Source organism: Ciconia boyciana, chromosome 8, assembly GCF_034638445.1.
Source record: "Ciconia boyciana chromosome 8, ASM3463844v1, whole genome shotgun sequence".
Taxonomy (NCBI): Eukaryota; Metazoa; Chordata; class Aves; order Ciconiiformes; family Ciconiidae; genus Ciconia; species Ciconia boyciana.
Genome location: NC_132941.1, coordinates 9,275,749 through 9,293,381, shown reverse-complemented (window position 1 = coordinate 9,293,381; position 17,633 = coordinate 9,275,749). Strand labels below are relative to the sequence as shown.

Sequence of the window (17,633 nt, the reverse complement as noted above, 5' to 3'; positions counted from 1 at the left end):
GGCTGCAGTTGAGAAGCTGGCTTCAAAAGGATGCTCTGTGCTCCATGCCAGAACCCCAAGACAACTAAGAACGTTTTACTTGAAACAAACTAGAAAAACTGTTTCTGAAAGCATCTGTTCAGATTTTAAGGGTGGGCACTCATGGGGACCTAGCAGTAGGATTATATGCTCTTTTAGCAGTAGTCACATCTGATCTCAAAAGGGATTAGGTATGCTGGAATATTATGAAATGCATACCAGGCTTTTAGTCACATCTTAATGCTTCCAGAAAAGCTTCTTACTTTCACCTGTAAGAGCTTAACTCATAAAAGGTGTCTTCAGACTGCTATCAAACAAGTCCCTGTACAGGCAGAGCATCAGCAGCATCAAGAGAGTTCCAGCTACCTTGACCAGGCTGGAAGGTCAAATTCCATAGCAAGCCCCTCACAGGGCTGCCATAGTTTCACCATTTTTATCTGCCCAAAGGATCTTGACCCAAATACCCTCGTTTCAACAGCCCCTTTTGCCTTTCAAATAGTCTCAGGGCTCAAAAGTGCAGTTAATTACTGTAAAGTCAGCTACACCTTAGTAGCTGTCCATATGTACAGACAGTAAAAACTGAAAGCAGTAGCTTAGCCAGTTACACTGTTTTAATTTCATTAACTGTGCATACATGGAAAATTACTGCACATTAGTTGAGCCACCAGTTTTCAAGCAGCAGCGCTGTACCCAGATTCTCCATCAGTAAATGCAAGTGTTAGCACTAGGTGGAGCCGTTACAGCTCTTGAAGTGCTACAGCCTTGGCTTCCAGGTGGGGAACCACAGGTTAACATTTTAGGCAGACTTTACAATTATAAGCCTTCTCTTCCCCATCTTCCAAATTGTATAACATCGTTGCAAGTGCCTCTCCATCTCCTTATCAGCCCACTGCACTGTTTCAGTGTCGCACACCAAGAGGGGAGCACGGACTGACAGTGTATGAGCTTGTGTCTCTTTCCTGTCTCCCCAGATAAGAGCTGCCAGATGAAACTGCACACTGAAGCCAGAAAAGCTATTATGAACCAACAAATCCTTCTCAGAGAGTGATGAGAAAGTATAAACTATTGCTTGCAAACCTGGCATCATCTCAGCAGTTTGTCATGCTGCCCAGCCTGCCTTGTTAATTACACCAGGACTTCACAGGGAATGTCTCCTCTTAGGACACTGTAGCAACTCTGCCACAACACTGAGTTAGGCCAGCTCACACACACAGACCAGAAGCTGCCAGCATGTACCTGGCCAGGTACAGAACACTTATCTGCATTGTTGACAGAAAGCTATTTGTGCTGCCAAATCAACAAAGCCTTGGTTGCTCCTTCAGAAGGGCAGTATCCCACACACTGCAGTCTGTCAGACCAGTTCAATGCAAGAGAAGCAACACACTCTTCCCCCTGCCCTTCCACATGCACCCTGCCAAAGATCTGCCCCCTCCTGCACCCCGAGAAGAGACCGTCACGAAGAAGTCTCTAGACCTACCTCAGTGCACTGTACCCCTGGCACACGCTGACACAGCACAGGACTCGCTCCTGGTTGGCCTGGCTCTCTCCCAGGTATTTGCACACAATGTTTCCGCCCAGGCTGAAGCCCACAACAACCAGCTGGGTCTGAGGGTAGGTCTTCTTGATGTAATTAACCATGGCACCAAATTCCCAGGTGCAACCTAAAAATAAGGACAAAGTGAAGAATCATCTTCTAACATACCTAGATTCCCATTGCAAGCTTCAGTTGTGTGCTTTAAGTGCAGCTTCTTACCCTTTCTAACTTTTCAATAACCTTAAGGTTTTAAGAGCTCTGAACACACGTGTGTTCATGTATGAGTTCTGTGGACCTTAGTTCATGCCTAGTTCTGACAGACTGCCAAAGTAAGATGAAATTAACTTGCTTAAAAATCATGGCAACAGCTAATCTGACAATCCAAACTCTTCTTTCTAAAGCAGCTTAAAAAGCAGAGTCCAGCAACTCTGGCCTTGACATTACTATACAAGAACAGTGCACATCATTACCTTCCTGAGGCAGCTTGCCACTTCTGAACTTAAGTGGGGTGCCTGGAAAGCAGCTTGCTCCTTTGTTTTTAGCAAGACTGCCATGGATCCTTAAATCCATGCTGATGCAGGGAGGCGATCGAAATGCAGAGTCGGCTTGTCAGGACAGAGCTCAGTGGACTGTTGCAGAGCCTGACTAAGCAGGTGCTCTCTGGAATCAGAGGGAAGAGTTTAAGCAGAGGCAGCCAGCCCTTTTTAACCACTGAAGAGGTGAAGATACTCCAGCTTCCAAGATGATGTATGGGTATCCCCTCTTCAAGAGAGGACGTAAGTGCCTCTATACAGATCTGTTCTGCTCTCAGCTAACACCTACTTGCATCCCACAGGCTGCAGGCAACAAGGGATCCAACTTCTGGCAGTACTGGGGTCTTCAGATTGTTTGACAGACTTGAAGGCCTCCACACATGCAACATCTGAGTACCTACAGCTATTTCTCCTGCCTTTGAGTTTGGGAAAAGGAAACATGAAGAGAAGCAGCTGCAAAACTGATAGCATTAGTACAATAGTACAACTGTCTATGCACTTTGTTAGCCTTCCCGTTGGACTTAAGACTGCAAAACGCACAGGAGGCACCACATGAACAACAGAAATAAAACTCCAGCTGTTTATTCCTGTATAGAGTCAGAATCTCAGCTCTATCCTGTGGAACTTGTCCAGGGAGATAAATCCTAAGAGTTGGGATTCTACTCTGTGCCAACCTAACAGTGCTCCACTGTGTCCCTAACCCAACTGTAGCATCCTTGCTAGACAGACTCAGGTTTTGGCTAGCTCTGGAGTAGACTGAGCACCAGGGTTTGTTTACTTCATTGAAACAGCAGGCTTCTGGCTGAGCATTTCAGCAGAGCTTGGGCACTTCCTTGTGAACATTCTTAATGAGCAATTTTCCTCAAGATGGCAAATGCTGCATTGCTCTAGTTTCCTCTGGAAGAAGCCAGCAGTCAAAATACTTTAGTGTTTGGCCTTCATGATTTGAGGGCAGCTGGCAACTATTTCAGAAATCCAAAACTAGAATAGCAACAGGTCAAGCTTGATGTAAAGGCTGGAGGATTCAGTGAATACCAAATTTAGGCTACTTGCTCCTCAACAAATATGTCAGGAATCTATCAAAAGCTGGAAGGAAACTGGAATATTTGGGTTGGAGGCAGAGTAAAGTCTGCTCATGGTCTTGCTGGCACTCCACTTAACAAGCAACTCTGCCAAGTGATTTACTGTCTTACTCAAAGGAAATGCTAGGTATTTCTTGCCCTTTCCAAGGCTATAAAAGACTCGGAAAGGTATGTCTCAAGAGATGCACTACAGAGTAACTCCCTAAGGTCTAAAGCAAAGCTCCATGGAAGAAAGCTCTCAACTTTTATCAAAAAAGCAAATGCTTTAAGGAGGCCAAGCTTAGTTCCCAAGACATGGTAGACTTGAAGCCATTAACAGCCTAGGGCCTCAATACAAATTGAGGTACTTGGTATTCCTGAAATGTTTTCCACAGAGGAGTAGATTTAATAACTATAAAACAAGCAACAAAGCATTAAGGCCTATTTGCCTGCCAGACCCAGAATCTCAAAGCACAATATTTCTATTTTGGCAATGCAACTGTTCAAGATAAACATTCAAACTGTTAATCCAAACTCTTAGCAGTAAGTATGTTAGTTATCTTTAAAAAAAAGAAACCTAACACCACAATTGCTAAACCCACAATTGACTCCTGACATAACGTACCTATAGATGTTTGCAGTAAAGAGGGACATGAGGGCTCAAGAGAACTCAGAAACAAGTGGATCAGGTCACAGGCAAGAAGGCCACATTCTACAGAGATCACGTTACTCACTAGCAGGGCAGTTAAGAATAGCTGGAGTCACCCTTAGCACAGTTCCAAATCCTTTATTCCTTTTAATTTCTAGGTTAAAAAAGATTTCCTTATACTCAACATGAAAGCCCAAAATCATAGCAGTTAAGCACTACCACTTCTGTAGCTTCATTGTCATACTATAGAATTGTTGCTGTTCCTTGACATGTGTTACATCCAGGGACCAATCCTCAGGTGTTCCTCCTATGACAGAAGTGTTCTTTCTGGATAGGCTGGTACAAACTCCTCTCATATTACATTTTACAAAGCCTCAGAAGTTGTGTTTATCCTTCAGAGCCAGGTTTGTTTCACATTCCACTAAACTGACATTTCAGCATCTCTAAAATTACTTGAGCAGGCTCTTAGTAGCCACAAGAGATTTTTTTTTTTCCCAAAAGTTTTCTTTCTGAAAAACTGCCTCGATTAGGATACATGTGTAAGAGCTGGGAGAAGAGACAAGGAAAAGTGAATCCCCATATTAGCCTTCCCTCTTCCTCACACATAAGTTCAGTTTAGTTCCTAAGAAACAGTACAAAATTATTATCCTCATTCAGATACAGCAGTTGTGTTATGCTGAAGGAGGCTGATCAAGCCCTAAAAATTCCACAAGCTTGAAAATAAGTCCCCAGTTGCCATAAAGTACCTACCATATGTGAACATTCGTGGAGAAGTGAGCTCAATATTTGGTAAGGCTCCCAAGTGATTCAGGACAGCACATCTGTACCCATTTTTTTGCGCATAGTCAACAAAAGTGCGGATATACTGCTTTTCACTGTGGTTAGCAATCCCAGGGCAGATTACCATTGTGACATCCTCTGTGCACAGAAAGAGAGGGAAGTTAAGTAAATGTCACTTCATGCAAATTAAGAGATTCAGAAGGTTTCCATCTCAGATCCGTGGGAAACCATCTACCAGAAGCAAGCTAAAAATCCTACTAGTCTGCCAAAAATCCAGTGTGGGACAGGAGACTAGCAGCTCTAGTGCTACAGATGTGAAAGAGTAATTCATGTTACAGGAGATGAACAGTTTCCTAACTCCAGGGAAAGCTGCCCAAACAGTTCTACAGGCACTGCCTAGAGACCAAGAGTAAATTCTTCCCTTTGAAGGATGTTTTTGACATTACACATGTTTTGCCTTCTGACAGCCTGTTGTGACTGCTAAGTGTGTGGAAGCTCTGGAGCCCACTGCTCGTTCATGCACCAAGTAGACCGTCTACGCTATTTTTCCCTCGTTTCCCTTCCAGAGTTGGGTGTAACACAAATCTTCGAAATGAAGCTTTGCTAAGCACAGACATTCTGATCAGCTGACATTATCCATCATCTGCTTTGTGGCTAATCTAATGGTATTTGATCTGCTGACACTGTTCAGTAGTTTAACAAGATATCATTTAATCAACTAAGAAAGTAATTGTTGTAATTCAAGTAAGCACAGTAAATTACATTCAGGATTAGCATATGTGCTTCAAATTAGCTATCAGACTCTTATGTGCAAAGATCCAATACTTAGCAGCTCTAGCCACTAAATTTTTGCCTCATTAGGAAAGCACTGCTCAGCTTCTTTTCAGTGATAAAGATAACAGTAACTGTTCTAGTGCAGCATTACACCACGAGGATCTCAACACTGACAGTTAAGAGAACTCCGCTTTTTCTGAAGGCCAAATGGGAGTCATGGGCTTACAATGAAATCAGCTACTGCAGGGGTAAATTGTACATCTGAAGTCAAGCCACAGTCATGCAGTTTTAAATGTTGCTGCTACTAGCAGTAACAGTGAGTTTGAAAGCTGACATTCACTCTGAATAAACATACATAATGTTGTAAGGAATCACAATAATTTTCTACTTTTTCATGGAGTTCTCTTCATGTCTGGACTCCTTCACATCCTGTGCAGATGTTTGTTTTTATGCAGATCTTGAAACACCCATTGTTAGTAAAGACCACCAGGAATCTGTTTCTAAGGGGGAGACAAAGTCCATTTTCTTTTGCATACATGCCAGGCAATTAAGAACCTCAAGCAGCTCTGTTGTATGATCCCACAGCCTTAACAGGCAAAGGGCACTCCAAACAAGGCTCACCACCAGATTCTCTTTGCCAGCCTCTCACTTGAGGCACAGGTTAAGGAACAGAAGAAATGTTCTGTAACACCTCACCTCTTGCCACAAAGAGTTAGTCAGTCTAGTAGGGTCTGTCCTGCTGCCTGAGACAGGTATACAGCAAGATGGCCTCATAGCCTCCACACATTGGTTGGTATTGCTTAGCAGCCCCCTTCCATCACCAGAATTAACATCTATCCTTTCTGCTAAATCAAATAGCAGCATCCTCATCCATCCCCCAGAGCACAGAATCAAGGTTAGCAGCTGTATGCAGCCAGCAGCTGTTTGACTGACCTCCAATGCAGTGCTCAGACTGCGGCTCAAAGAGATCAAAGGTGGCTGTTGCTCCATCTGCCATCGTGAGGTACTTGCGAAGTCCATATGGATGTGGTGATCTCACTCTCCCCATTTTTCCGTAAAGGGCAGTCTGGATATGTCCACTCTTTCCCCAGATCAGGGGTGGAATGTACCTGAAAGAGGCAGTAATTTAATTGCTTAACCTTGCTGTGTTAACGAGCCTTTGAAAACAGATAAGCTCTTCCATAACAAATCTCTCCTATTTGAGAGAGAGGCTCTTCCATAACAAATCTCTCCGTAACAAATCTCTAGCAATTTGGTATTGCTACCAAATATAGTAACAAATATGAAATTGTTTTTGCTATGACTGAACCGGCAGCGCTGATCTTTGCAGCCTTGCACAAGAGGAGAGACTGATATGCTCTCAAAGCTGACAAATCGGCACTGACAGCAGCAGCAGAAGCCAAAAGCCAGACACTCCTCTATATTGAAACATTACATGCACAAATGCTTCTTAAATACACAGAGACCTTGTGCCTCAGTGAGATTGGGACAGCATGTTGCTAGCCAACCAAGCTGACCTCCAAAACCTGTAAAATGTTGTAAATCTGTTTTAATTGAAACACTGAAGCCTGCTGGGTTGAGACACATGAACTTGCATAAGCACTTGACTGTACAAGCCAGTGACAGAAGCAGGTCCTAGAAGACCAAAAGCCCCAAGACTTGATGGTTGGGATTGTTTTGCATAGAACTGCTTTTCTCAGTTAAGTGAAGAGCACAGTACAGGGGGATTTTGCCTCTCAAAGCAGAGTTAGGTAAAGCTGGGACAGTTTTAAAAGGACCTGTCTGAATTAGCCAACCAAGCTCCACTGAATAGTAAATCCCTTTCAACATGAAGGGGGACTCTACCAATTACATTTGTTTATCAAGGGCATATTAAAGCTAGATGACAAAGCAGACTGTCTTTCTTTTCCTGGCTTACTGATCCTCGAAGATGACATGGGGGAAACACAGCTAGTAGCTGGAAGGGGTTAAAGGCTTAGTTATCAGTTTTGTTAGTACAAGCAGAGTCACAAGTGGTTTAACAGGAGACATACTGTTGCCCACATGGTGGTGGTGGGGCAGTCACCTGGCCACTCCACCAAGGACAGACTAAGCCAATGCCTTGAAAAAGATAGTTACATCAGTTCTCAACAGGAAAGCATGAATGATTTATTGTTTAGGAGAATAGCGGTCCCAGGGGACATACTTCCAATTAAGGAGCTGTGGTCTCTGCTACACAGAGCAGGGTATCCAGAAGAAGCTTGAGAGCTGCTGACACCACTTTGAATCCCGAGAGATTAGCAACTCCCTCCCCCCCCTTTTTTTTTTTTTTGGGGGGGGGGGGCTTCCTGCAATTATTCCCTTTACTGCTTGAGACCACATGAAGCAGAGAGCCTGTTCTTTCATGTTCTCCCCTGGTTCACAGAAAATAGGCAGCTCGGGGCTCTGATTTACTACTTAAGCCCATAATCTGCTAGAATGTGACAGAAACCTTGCCTCCTTTGCACTCTGACACTACCTACTCATACAGCTAGGCCTTCTTCCCCATGGCAGCTCTTACATGTTGTATCCACAACTCCCTCTTCCCCCTACATGCTCCTCAAAAGACTACTTCCTATAAGAGTAATAACTACCTAGGCTTGTTTAGCAAGACAAGAGCAGCAGTACACTCTTTCTCCCTGTTCTCTTACCTCATCCATGAGGGAGACTTCTTACAGTCAATGCAACACAACAGCTCATTGTACAGTTTCACTCAGTTTTTGCAAGAGCACCTCCCAAAGAGACACAAAATAGATTCCCACAAAAGTAGATACCACTTCAATACGAGCTACAAAAGCTGCCAACTGATGCTTGTAACCTTGTAAACTGGCACTTGGTGCATCTTGAATTTGATCACTCAACTATAAAGCTTTTCAAAGAATCTGCATAAGGCTAGTAGCACTATCTATCTTTTATCAGCCCAGCATCTCTGCACTGGGAGATAGGCACTGCAGGTGTGTCTTGCCAGGCACAATGTGCAGCACACCAGCCATGCACAGATTCCCAGCAATGACAGGGATTGTATAAGCTCATCCTCTGCAATTGCTGGTAGAGACAGAAAGTAGTCAGTGGATACATTCTCACAATTCCATTCCAGATATCAATTGGGATAGTGCAGTCAATGTAAACAAGGCTGCACAAGAACTACAGATGGTTCTTCTCAGGTCACATACAGCTCACTGCAAAGGGTTTTGAACAGCAACTGTTTTGCCAGATGGAAGAGACACTGCTTTTCTAGCATAAGAAAAAGCAGCTAGCTTCACCCCAGTCATTTACTTTGTGACCAGTGCAGGTCAATAGCCATACCCCACACTAGACTGTGCTTGACTGACTTTTTGTCTTCTTTCACAGAAGCCCTTTGCAGATGGGTTTTGCTAGCAGCTTCTTTTGAGGAAAGCTGTCAAATACAACCTATAATGAGACTCAGATGTCAGCGTTCTTGCATGGTTTCTAATCTTAGGTTAAGTACATGCATTGGAAAGTTTTGGTGATTCTGCTTCTATACAGTGCTTTTCAAATCAAATATTATCCCAGGTAAAACCCAAAGTCTTAGTCCATAGGGATAACAGGAAAGCATTTTCTCCAGCTACAACAACCAAGTTATACAGCTGTAACTGATTACTGCTACCACCTTGATAAAAAAAACAAGGACCTCTGCAAGCACCAATCATTTCCTGACATTTACCTACAGTTCAGTTTCCAGCTGTAAGTTAGTCATCCAGTGGAATAGATGTAGCAGCTGCAGCAGCACATACCACAGGGTGCTGTTAGAAAGGAAGCTGGAAGAGTCTTCAAAGCCTCATGACTGGAGTGGTGGTAAACTCAAAGCCAGAGTTTAAATGAAGACAAATGGCTTCAAGCATACTGCTTACCAAGAGTGTCCTACTAACCACAGCCTGCCTCCTCAGGTCACAGCTGGTTTCTTTGAGAGAAAAAAACCCCAAACCTGTCTTTGAATAACCTGACTGGAAGTTACCTGAAGTACTGATCTTCAGTAACTCAAACCTTTACACTGCTTTTAAGCAAACAACGCATGTGGTTTCATTGAGATGTTTTTCATTAAAGGAAAGACTAAAACCAAGACAGGAATCCCTGTGACTCCATCCATAATGACGGACAAATGCTACCTATGGGTTCCACATTTCCATCTGAAGGCTAAAACTGTGCGGAGTCCTATGGACAAGGGTGCGTTCACTGCTTGCTGCCTTCAGAGGGCACAAACTAGTGTTTGAGCATCCTATGGACCAACCAAGTAAAACGCTCAGCTTATCTTCTAAGTTAACTCCTGTCAGTTGTTTAAGCATCACACTGCCTGCAGCAAAGACATGCTAGTGTTAGTCACTCTGCATATAACTACGCTCTTCTAGATAAATATTCAAAGGTCAAGTTCCAGCATGAGTAATGTGCTTAGGGCAGTATTCTGATGCACAGATTTGTTACTCCCACTTAATCATACTTAAGCATGTTAAGTATATTTCTGCAGTTCGCTCTTAAAAATAAAGGAGTTAAAGCTCTGAAATACATGCAAGTGTTAGAGCAGCAGCTTGTTATCTCACCTATCTTTCCTTTTACTACTGCCCATCAGCCTTTAAGCAACAGGCTTATGGTGAGATAGATATCCAAAAATCCCTTAAGTATCCAGGCTCCAGGAGACTGAATTTCACAAGACTTCAACAGGGAAGGGGGAAAAAGTTGCCCAGACTGTATAGATCTTGCATAATTAGTGAAAAACTAAGACAGATTAAAACTCATCTTAGACTGATGCAAAAGCAGGCAGCTATTAAAAATTAGACTTTAAATTTACCACGACAAGTTGCCAATCTAACCTATTACAAAGCCCTATAAAGCCTTGACAGTAACAAAGTCTATCACTGCATTCCAGTAAAAGCTGTCCTCAGCTGATGGACAAGTTTGACTTTGCAAAGTATCCTTATAATCTATAGCAGAATCTGGCACATGATCTGTCTGTCAACTATTTCTGTTGACCCTCCATTTTGGCAATGGACAAATCTGTTTTTGTAAGTCTTCCTATGAGTGACTTCTATCTACTTTTTTGAGATAAAGTCTACAAGAACTTCCAAGACCAAGTACTGAGCATAATAGTGCAAGACTGTACAAGATTGAAGGACAAGATGTCTTTTTATCCAGGATTTGTGTAGACTTTCAGCTTGCTTTTACTAAAACCATACAAAGAGGAGGGCATAGAAAGAACTCTTCAGTCATGAAGGTGCATGATACCACACTGGTGAGGCAAAAAAAACCAACTAGCCAGGAATTATGCAAGAGTCCTCACACCCTGAAAGTGCAGATCAGATAAGCTAAATTTTATTTAAGCTGTATTATGTGAAAAACAATTCTAGAGACATTTTCATACTCAATCCAGCTGAAAAACCTAACTATCCAGTGCTGATAACAATAGCTAGCACAGACTGTTTTGCAATGAAGCCAACATTCCTTATGGCAAACAGCTGAAGAGAGATGCTCCCCTGAAACAATCATCCTGGAGGCAGAAGAACATGTACTCAGGCTATTTTTCTTACCATAGAATGCTTTGGATTGGAAGGGATCTTTACAGGTCATCTAGTCCAACCCCCCTGCAAGAACAGGGACATCTTCCACTAGATCAGGTTGCTCAGAGCCCCATCCAACCTGACCTGGAACATTTCCAGGAATGGGGCCTCCACTCCCTCTCTGGGTAACCTGTTCCAGTGCCTCACCACCCTCATTGTAAAAAATTTCTTCCTTATATCTAGTCTAAATCTGCCCTCCCTTAGTTTAAAACCATTGCTCCTTGTCCTGTCACAACAGGCCTTGCTAAAAAGTCTGTCCCCATCTTTCCTATAGGCCCCCTTTAAGTACTGGAAGGCTGCTATAAGGTCTCCCTGCAGCCTTCCCTTCTCCAGGCTGAACAACCCCAACTCTCTCAGCCTGTTGCTTACCTTAACAAAACAAGCTTAGCAGGGTGCAACATGCAGACTGAGCAACTAAGGAGCATTCAAGCATTGCCCTTTAGATTTTATGCTAAAACTATCGCTACTGCTAAATTTAACCATATCTTCCAAACAAGGGCCCCTCACTCATAAAAGCAGGTGGCTTCCCTCTGGCACTGGTATTAAGTAGAAGCAGGGCAAGTGTTCAAGGACATGACAGACTTCAACTTCTCTATGATGCCTGCTATAAACCAAAGTGGTTTTGAAAAGCAGTGTACTGTAGAGATTATCCCAGTACAGCACGTTTCACTGTATGGAGATGACTCACTATGCATTCCTCGGTGTGCCCTGTTCCAGCAAAGCTGCTCACAGATGTACGAGAGCCCAGGCACAGACACAATGTCTATATGCAGTGTTTCCAATGGTCTGCAATAGGGGTTTAGAGATGACAGAAGCTGAGCAGCCAGCTGGGTGGTGAACAGCAGTCAGGAAGACCTCTTGCCAAAGAGGTATATGCATGCCCACACAAGGACAAGGATGATGTACTACAATAGCACAGACAAGCAGGTACTGATAACACAGGAGATCTGAAGGCAAAGTTGTGTTGTACCAGAAAAAAAATCTCAGTTTCTGTGAAACAAGAATGGCTTCCCAGTTTGCTCCAGACTCAGAGGGCTTTCAACTGACTCATTTCCCTGTTTTGATTTGGTCAGCTGCAACAGATATCAGGCACTCTGAGTAAAGATAAATATTTGGAGGCAGTTAGTTATAGCTTCCAGTAGCCAGTCCTGTAACTTCTAGTAACAGGATTCTGCAACAGAAGGCAGACAGGAGAACAGGTCTGGGGACGCCAGTTACTTATTATGGAAGCTGACTTATATGGAACAAGTAGAGTTCATCAGTCTTAACTGGCTAAGTGAATTCACAGCCAGTTACACAAATCTGCTCACAAATGCCAGTATTTTAGCTCCAAATGCTGTGTTTCAGCTGTGCAGTGCAGCCCCACATCTATCAAGGTGGCTGTCCACAACAGTGCCCAAGAGCAAGAGAGTTCTTAAGTGTTTCTCAAACATTCTCCTAGCACTTTAATATTAAAAACAATTCCAACATGTGATTGTAGATTAAGTTTTAGTAGCTCTCAGGCAGCAGATTATTATTTTAGAGCACGTACATTGCCCAGTATACAGGAATTTAGGAAAGCAGCAGCTGTATAAGCAGCTCACACAAAGCACATAAAAACTGTGCTATTTTTATTAGCAAGCATCAGCATTCAGGTCCTCAAAGATCTGAAGTGGAAGTTCAGCAACAGGCTTATTTCTGGAGCATTACTTCATTTCATCTGAGGAGATTAACACTTTAAACATTAACTCTTACATCAGCTTTGATATGTAGCACATTGATACTGATAGCAAGAAAGCAGAGCCTATGGTTTGTCCATGTCAGGAGTCACCCTGAGAACTGCCAGCTGCGTTACAGCAGGCAACAGGTTATTTCTCCCCCCACTTTACAGAGCATTTTGGAGGTATTTAAAGGATGGTTTACAAATCAAGCCTTGTTTGAACCTTGTCCCTTATTTGATGCTAGGGAATGCAATTTGAATTCCAGTCAAGAAAGCTCATGTCAAAGTCCGCAGGGTTCAACCCCTTCCCCCCAGATATGTAGAAAGCAGCTTTTTCTGCATCAGCTCAGCTAGACTGTTCAATGTGATGAAGACACAGCAAATATGTAACAGCAAAATTTTAAAGCAGCTTAGGGAGCTTAAATGTCCCCTGAGCCTCTGAAAAAGAAACCAACATAAGTGGAGTAGAAGTGTTTGCTGCCCATAGAAACTGCGTGAAGTCCGAACTATGTAAGAGTACAGACTGGCCTCCTCTGTTAAACCATCTCCTTCCAAATTTAGGCAGCTTTTATTTAGTAAAGTGCCCATTGCACCCCTCCTCAATCTTTAGTGACTACAAGAAGTATTCTAGTCAAAACAGGGCACCAGTATTACAGCACATCTTCCTTGCTGATGAGAGCTGGAGAATGCAAGGCTGCTGCCAATGCCACAGCAGAGAACCTAGCAAGGACTCAGACCCCCCGAGGCTGCTTCTCTCCCTAAGGTCAATGCTTCAACTTACAATAGCGAGCTGCCATTCTTCTCCACCTCTCAACATGTTCACCTGCCAAAGCTTCAGAAGTAACACTGCTCTTCTACTTTATTATTCTCCTGGAAGCATTCCTCCTAGGGTAAAATGCTAAGGAGTTGACAGGAATCAAACACTGTTTGCTATTAGATGGAGGAAAAGAACATTGAAAAGCTTGAAGCCAGCTTTTCTGACTACTTGTCTCCTTGCATCTAGGAGAAAAGCAATGACAGTGCAAAAGAGTCTTCTGGTACCAGGCAGCCTGCTTATCCAGTATAGGTTACTGTGCAAACAAAGGATAAGAAGGATCTAGGCTGGATCTTTGACAGTGTTTACTAACAGGCTTGACAGTCATTTGCCTCAACCTTTGAGGAGCTTGCCTTTATCAATGATAAGTGTGCAGACAGCAAGGATAATTATTTTCGATAAGGATGACACCTGTGCCACGCCTCTACAGGAATAAAGATGCGCACACACACACTTGATGGTAGAAGAAATTGGGAACAGCCAAAAAAATCTCTAGCCCAGTACAGCAAGCAGTGGCCAAATCTGTCCTCATGAATCAAAGAGCCAATGCTGCATTTTTAGAGGAATAAGAGAGCAGATGGCAGACTTTCTGTACAAATTTGAGAGACAGGAAAAGGAGACAGCTGCAGCCAGGGGTTAGGCCCGAGTGCTCGAGGGCACCAATGCTGTGCTGATTTGCAAGAGCTTCCATGCAAGAAGCAGTTCTTTGAATGAAAAAGGGCCTGATTATACTACTCCACTTGGTAAGCTGAAGTACAGAGCTGGACAGGGGTAGAGGAAGGGAAATAAAGAGGTAAGAAAACATGAGCTCTAGCAAGACAGAGTCTATTGCTTACCAGTGTTTGATCGATATGTAGAAAGCTTCTAGCAGTTTAGAGAATTGTAAAAAGCAGTACTAACATCTGCAAGTACAAGGTACCTGGCACGCAGCCATCTCAGGCAGTTTTACTGTCCAAAGCTCTTAAATTATTCATCCACCACCACTTTACTGACTGAATGGCACTACAGTTACAATGTATTGAGTAAGTCCATAGGTGAGGATGGTGCCCATGAAGGGGAAATAAAATCCAAAAGTGTTTTTTCCAAGTATTTTTGAATAGCTGCACAGATAGAGTAACTTTGCTTATTTCTGCTTTCTCCCTGTCACCCTGTTTTTTTCCAGCAATACCCTCACCCCTTCCTCCCTTAAGCATAAGGGAACTGAACAAACCAGGTCTGAAAGCCAGTTCACAGCTATACAGAAGAACTGGTCTTATAACAAATCTTAGAACAAACCCAGTACTGATATAACAGAAGGGATTGCTGGGCTACTTATTTTGCTTTCGTGATAGAATTTGAAAAGAGCTTCTTAATCAGCTTTCCTAACACTCTGAATAATTAGCAGGTAATCAAAGCCTTACCAGATTTTTCAGTGGAGTATGGCACAGGCTGTTTTCACATAGTTTGTAGGACTAATTAGCGAAAAGCTATTTCATGCATAATTGCAGGAATTTAAATATATTTGTTCCCCTTTAGTCTCCAGGTGACTTTCATGCCTGAAGACAGGATTTCTTTGATTTTTTTAAGTTTCTGTATTTAAAAAGTCTGTGATAACATCAATGGAATAGCAAAAAATCACATATACATCATCTTAGAGTTGTCTTTCTTGTAAGCCCTTTCAATCCCAAACAACAATTATATTCCTGTCTGCCCTAACATAGGTATACAGGTAACAAGACTGAACAACTACCTATTGACACATTTTGTTCCGGTTTCAGCTGAGTGTTTCCTGGGGTCATGCAAGCCTTTGAGGCCATGTTCTGCCCAAGAATCATGTGTTGGAAATCACTGCTACAGTTTTCAGAGATGTTGGCAAGCCTGAGCTCTGAGCTGATCCAGAGAAAGCAAACAACACGAGATTGCACACTATTAACACAACACTGGGGTTCTGCAAGAAGCTTTTTGCTCCTGCAATTAATGCACAACAGATGTACTGGAATTTTTAGATGTGTTCTGCATTTTCACTCCTTTGGGAATACTTTATTCTCCAGCTGAGTGAAAGTCCAAAACATGCCTCTAATATAGTAGCGCTAGGAGCTTGTGCCATGACAACAAAAGCTGAAATAGGAGTAAAATGGACTCTGAATTGGTTTACAATCCATATCCAAAGATTAGCCTGATATTAATATGCCTTCAAGACTGGTAATCAGCACAGCTTCATGCTTGCTTTTTCAGTGACTAGGGACATTCCATCTGGAGTGCCAACACTGAGATGACAAGTGTCTAAGATACACTAAGGAGGTTCTAGTTACCTGGTATTTTTTAGGGAAGCAACTGCTTTGCAGTTAAGGCACTAGCCATAATCAAGAATCCAGTTTCAATGCTCAGCTTCAACACACTCTTATGTTACTACCAAACTCAGAGTGCATCAGGGAACCCTCTTTGGGCTCTAATTTAAAATGGATAATGCTTTGTTTCCTCTAAGTTTACAGATCCTGTGGCCTGAGATCTTACATCTTATGTAATCAAGGCACCTAACACAGCACTGCTAAAAGCCTCTCATCTCCCTTAGAATGACTATTATTAAGTCAGCTTGACTTTTGAGATCCAAAAGGAAGGTTCATGCAGCTTCACTCAGTGCTTATTAGATAATGGATGTATTTAGGGCTTCTAAATAGGACTTGCAAGTTTTCAAAGAGGTTGCAGAAGAGAAATACTGCAATCAAAGTCCTTGTACCTCCAAAGCCTCATTAAATTGTAGTAAATGCTTCATATTATTGGTGAAGGTAAGGGCAGCTGCACTGATTCTGGAGGTCCTAGAATGGAAGGTCAAGGATCAGCCTGTTCACATACAGTCAACATAAGGTCAATTTGAAAATGGATTCAACAGGCTTAGAGCTGGCCAGTATGTTATTACTTCATTAAACTAGTTATGATGATGTGCTCTACCCAGTAATAAATTTCATTAGTCTTCAATCAACTTAAGGCACTTCAAATAAGAGTAGGCACTTTAAAACTAATAGCCATCCCTGTGTTCATTATAAGTGCACAGACACTTCCTATTATAAGTGCACAGACACAGATTTCTTCCCTAATAGAAAGGAGAGTACATGAACAGGAACAAGTGCTGACTGCATCCATCCCTCCCCCATTTCCACAGACAGTGGGCTAGATAGTGCTGGTATAGTACAGTATCAGCGTACAGCTACTATACAGAGGGGTAGGGATGACTTTTTCCATACATCCATGGAGAGCCCTGCACAATAAGGCTTAGTCCTAAATCCAAGTACCTGGGACACTAGCAATAACAAAACACTTGATTTGGAACAGGTTTATTTTATCAAGACAATACCCTGACACTTATTTGCACCCAGGTTTAAGAAACACACTAGGCAGAAGAATGGTTAAGTGCAGCCTTCTCCATATAACGCTAGTCAACATGGAAAAAAATATACTACTTACTCTTTGGTCAAAAGCGGGCAGGATTTGAGTAGAAAGCGGGCCAAAGCAGAGTCCTGGTAAATGAGTTCAGGAGGGGCAGTTGGGCTTTTTAAATTCAAGCAGCGAACAATAACATACAGAACAGCAGCAACTGCAGCTAGCTTCACCCCATCAAACACCGCTGGCAGCTCAGGGGTTTCCAACATCGCACTCATTTTGAGCCTGGAGATAAAAACCAGTATTAAAGCTTCTTGCAATATACTGTTGGATATGAATATTAATTGCCATGTTAAATGTAAGACTGTGCTAACCAACTAAATTTGTCAGTTAACAGTGCTACAAAAATCCTAGCGTATCAGCTGAGACTAGCAACTTTTAAGATGAAAGGAAGTTTATTTTGTACTGCTCTAACCACCCCAACCATCACAGGAAATAGAAACTGGATGATCAGTTGGGAAGGAGATTTATTCCTAATCAGTGCTGCACTAGAATTGCAACAATGTCTCAGGTGTCAAACTCTACAGTCTGCAGCCAGTCAATACTTTCAGGGTGTTGGACAAGACTATCTGGCTTAAATTGAAGCTGAGTGAAAAGCCAGGCTATAAAGGCACATCATCAGCTTTGGATGTGTGTTTCTTCCCAGATGTACAAGCCAGGCTTGAAAAGGAGGACTTGAAAGAACTACTGTGTTAGCTCCTCAGCCTGAATTTTGCAACTCCATGAGAATACTGGTACTAACTCCTGCTTGTATTTAAGGTGGTCA

The 17,633-nt window shown here is 42.7% G+C and overlaps 1 protein-coding gene across 1 annotated transcript in view; it reads right to left on the bottom strand.

The window, feature by feature from the left end:
• ABHD2 (abhydrolase domain containing 2, acylglycerol lipase) overlaps positions 1 to 17,633 on the bottom strand; it is a 43,943-nt gene that overhangs the window by 15,525 nt on the left and 10,785 nt on the right. Inside the window, exons 3-6 of the mRNA XM_072869114.1 lie at positions 16,892 to 17,092; positions 6,283 to 6,458; positions 4,546 to 4,713; positions 1,496 to 1,679 (exon numbers count right to left, since the gene is read on the bottom strand). Coding sequence (XP_072725215.1) covers positions 1,496 to 1,679; positions 4,546 to 4,713; positions 6,283 to 6,458; positions 16,892 to 17,085 — 722 coding nt within the window. The 5' untranslated portion in view covers positions 17,086 to 17,092. The remainder of the gene's footprint in view (positions 1 to 1,495; positions 1,680 to 4,545; positions 4,714 to 6,282; positions 6,459 to 16,891; positions 17,093 to 17,633) is intronic.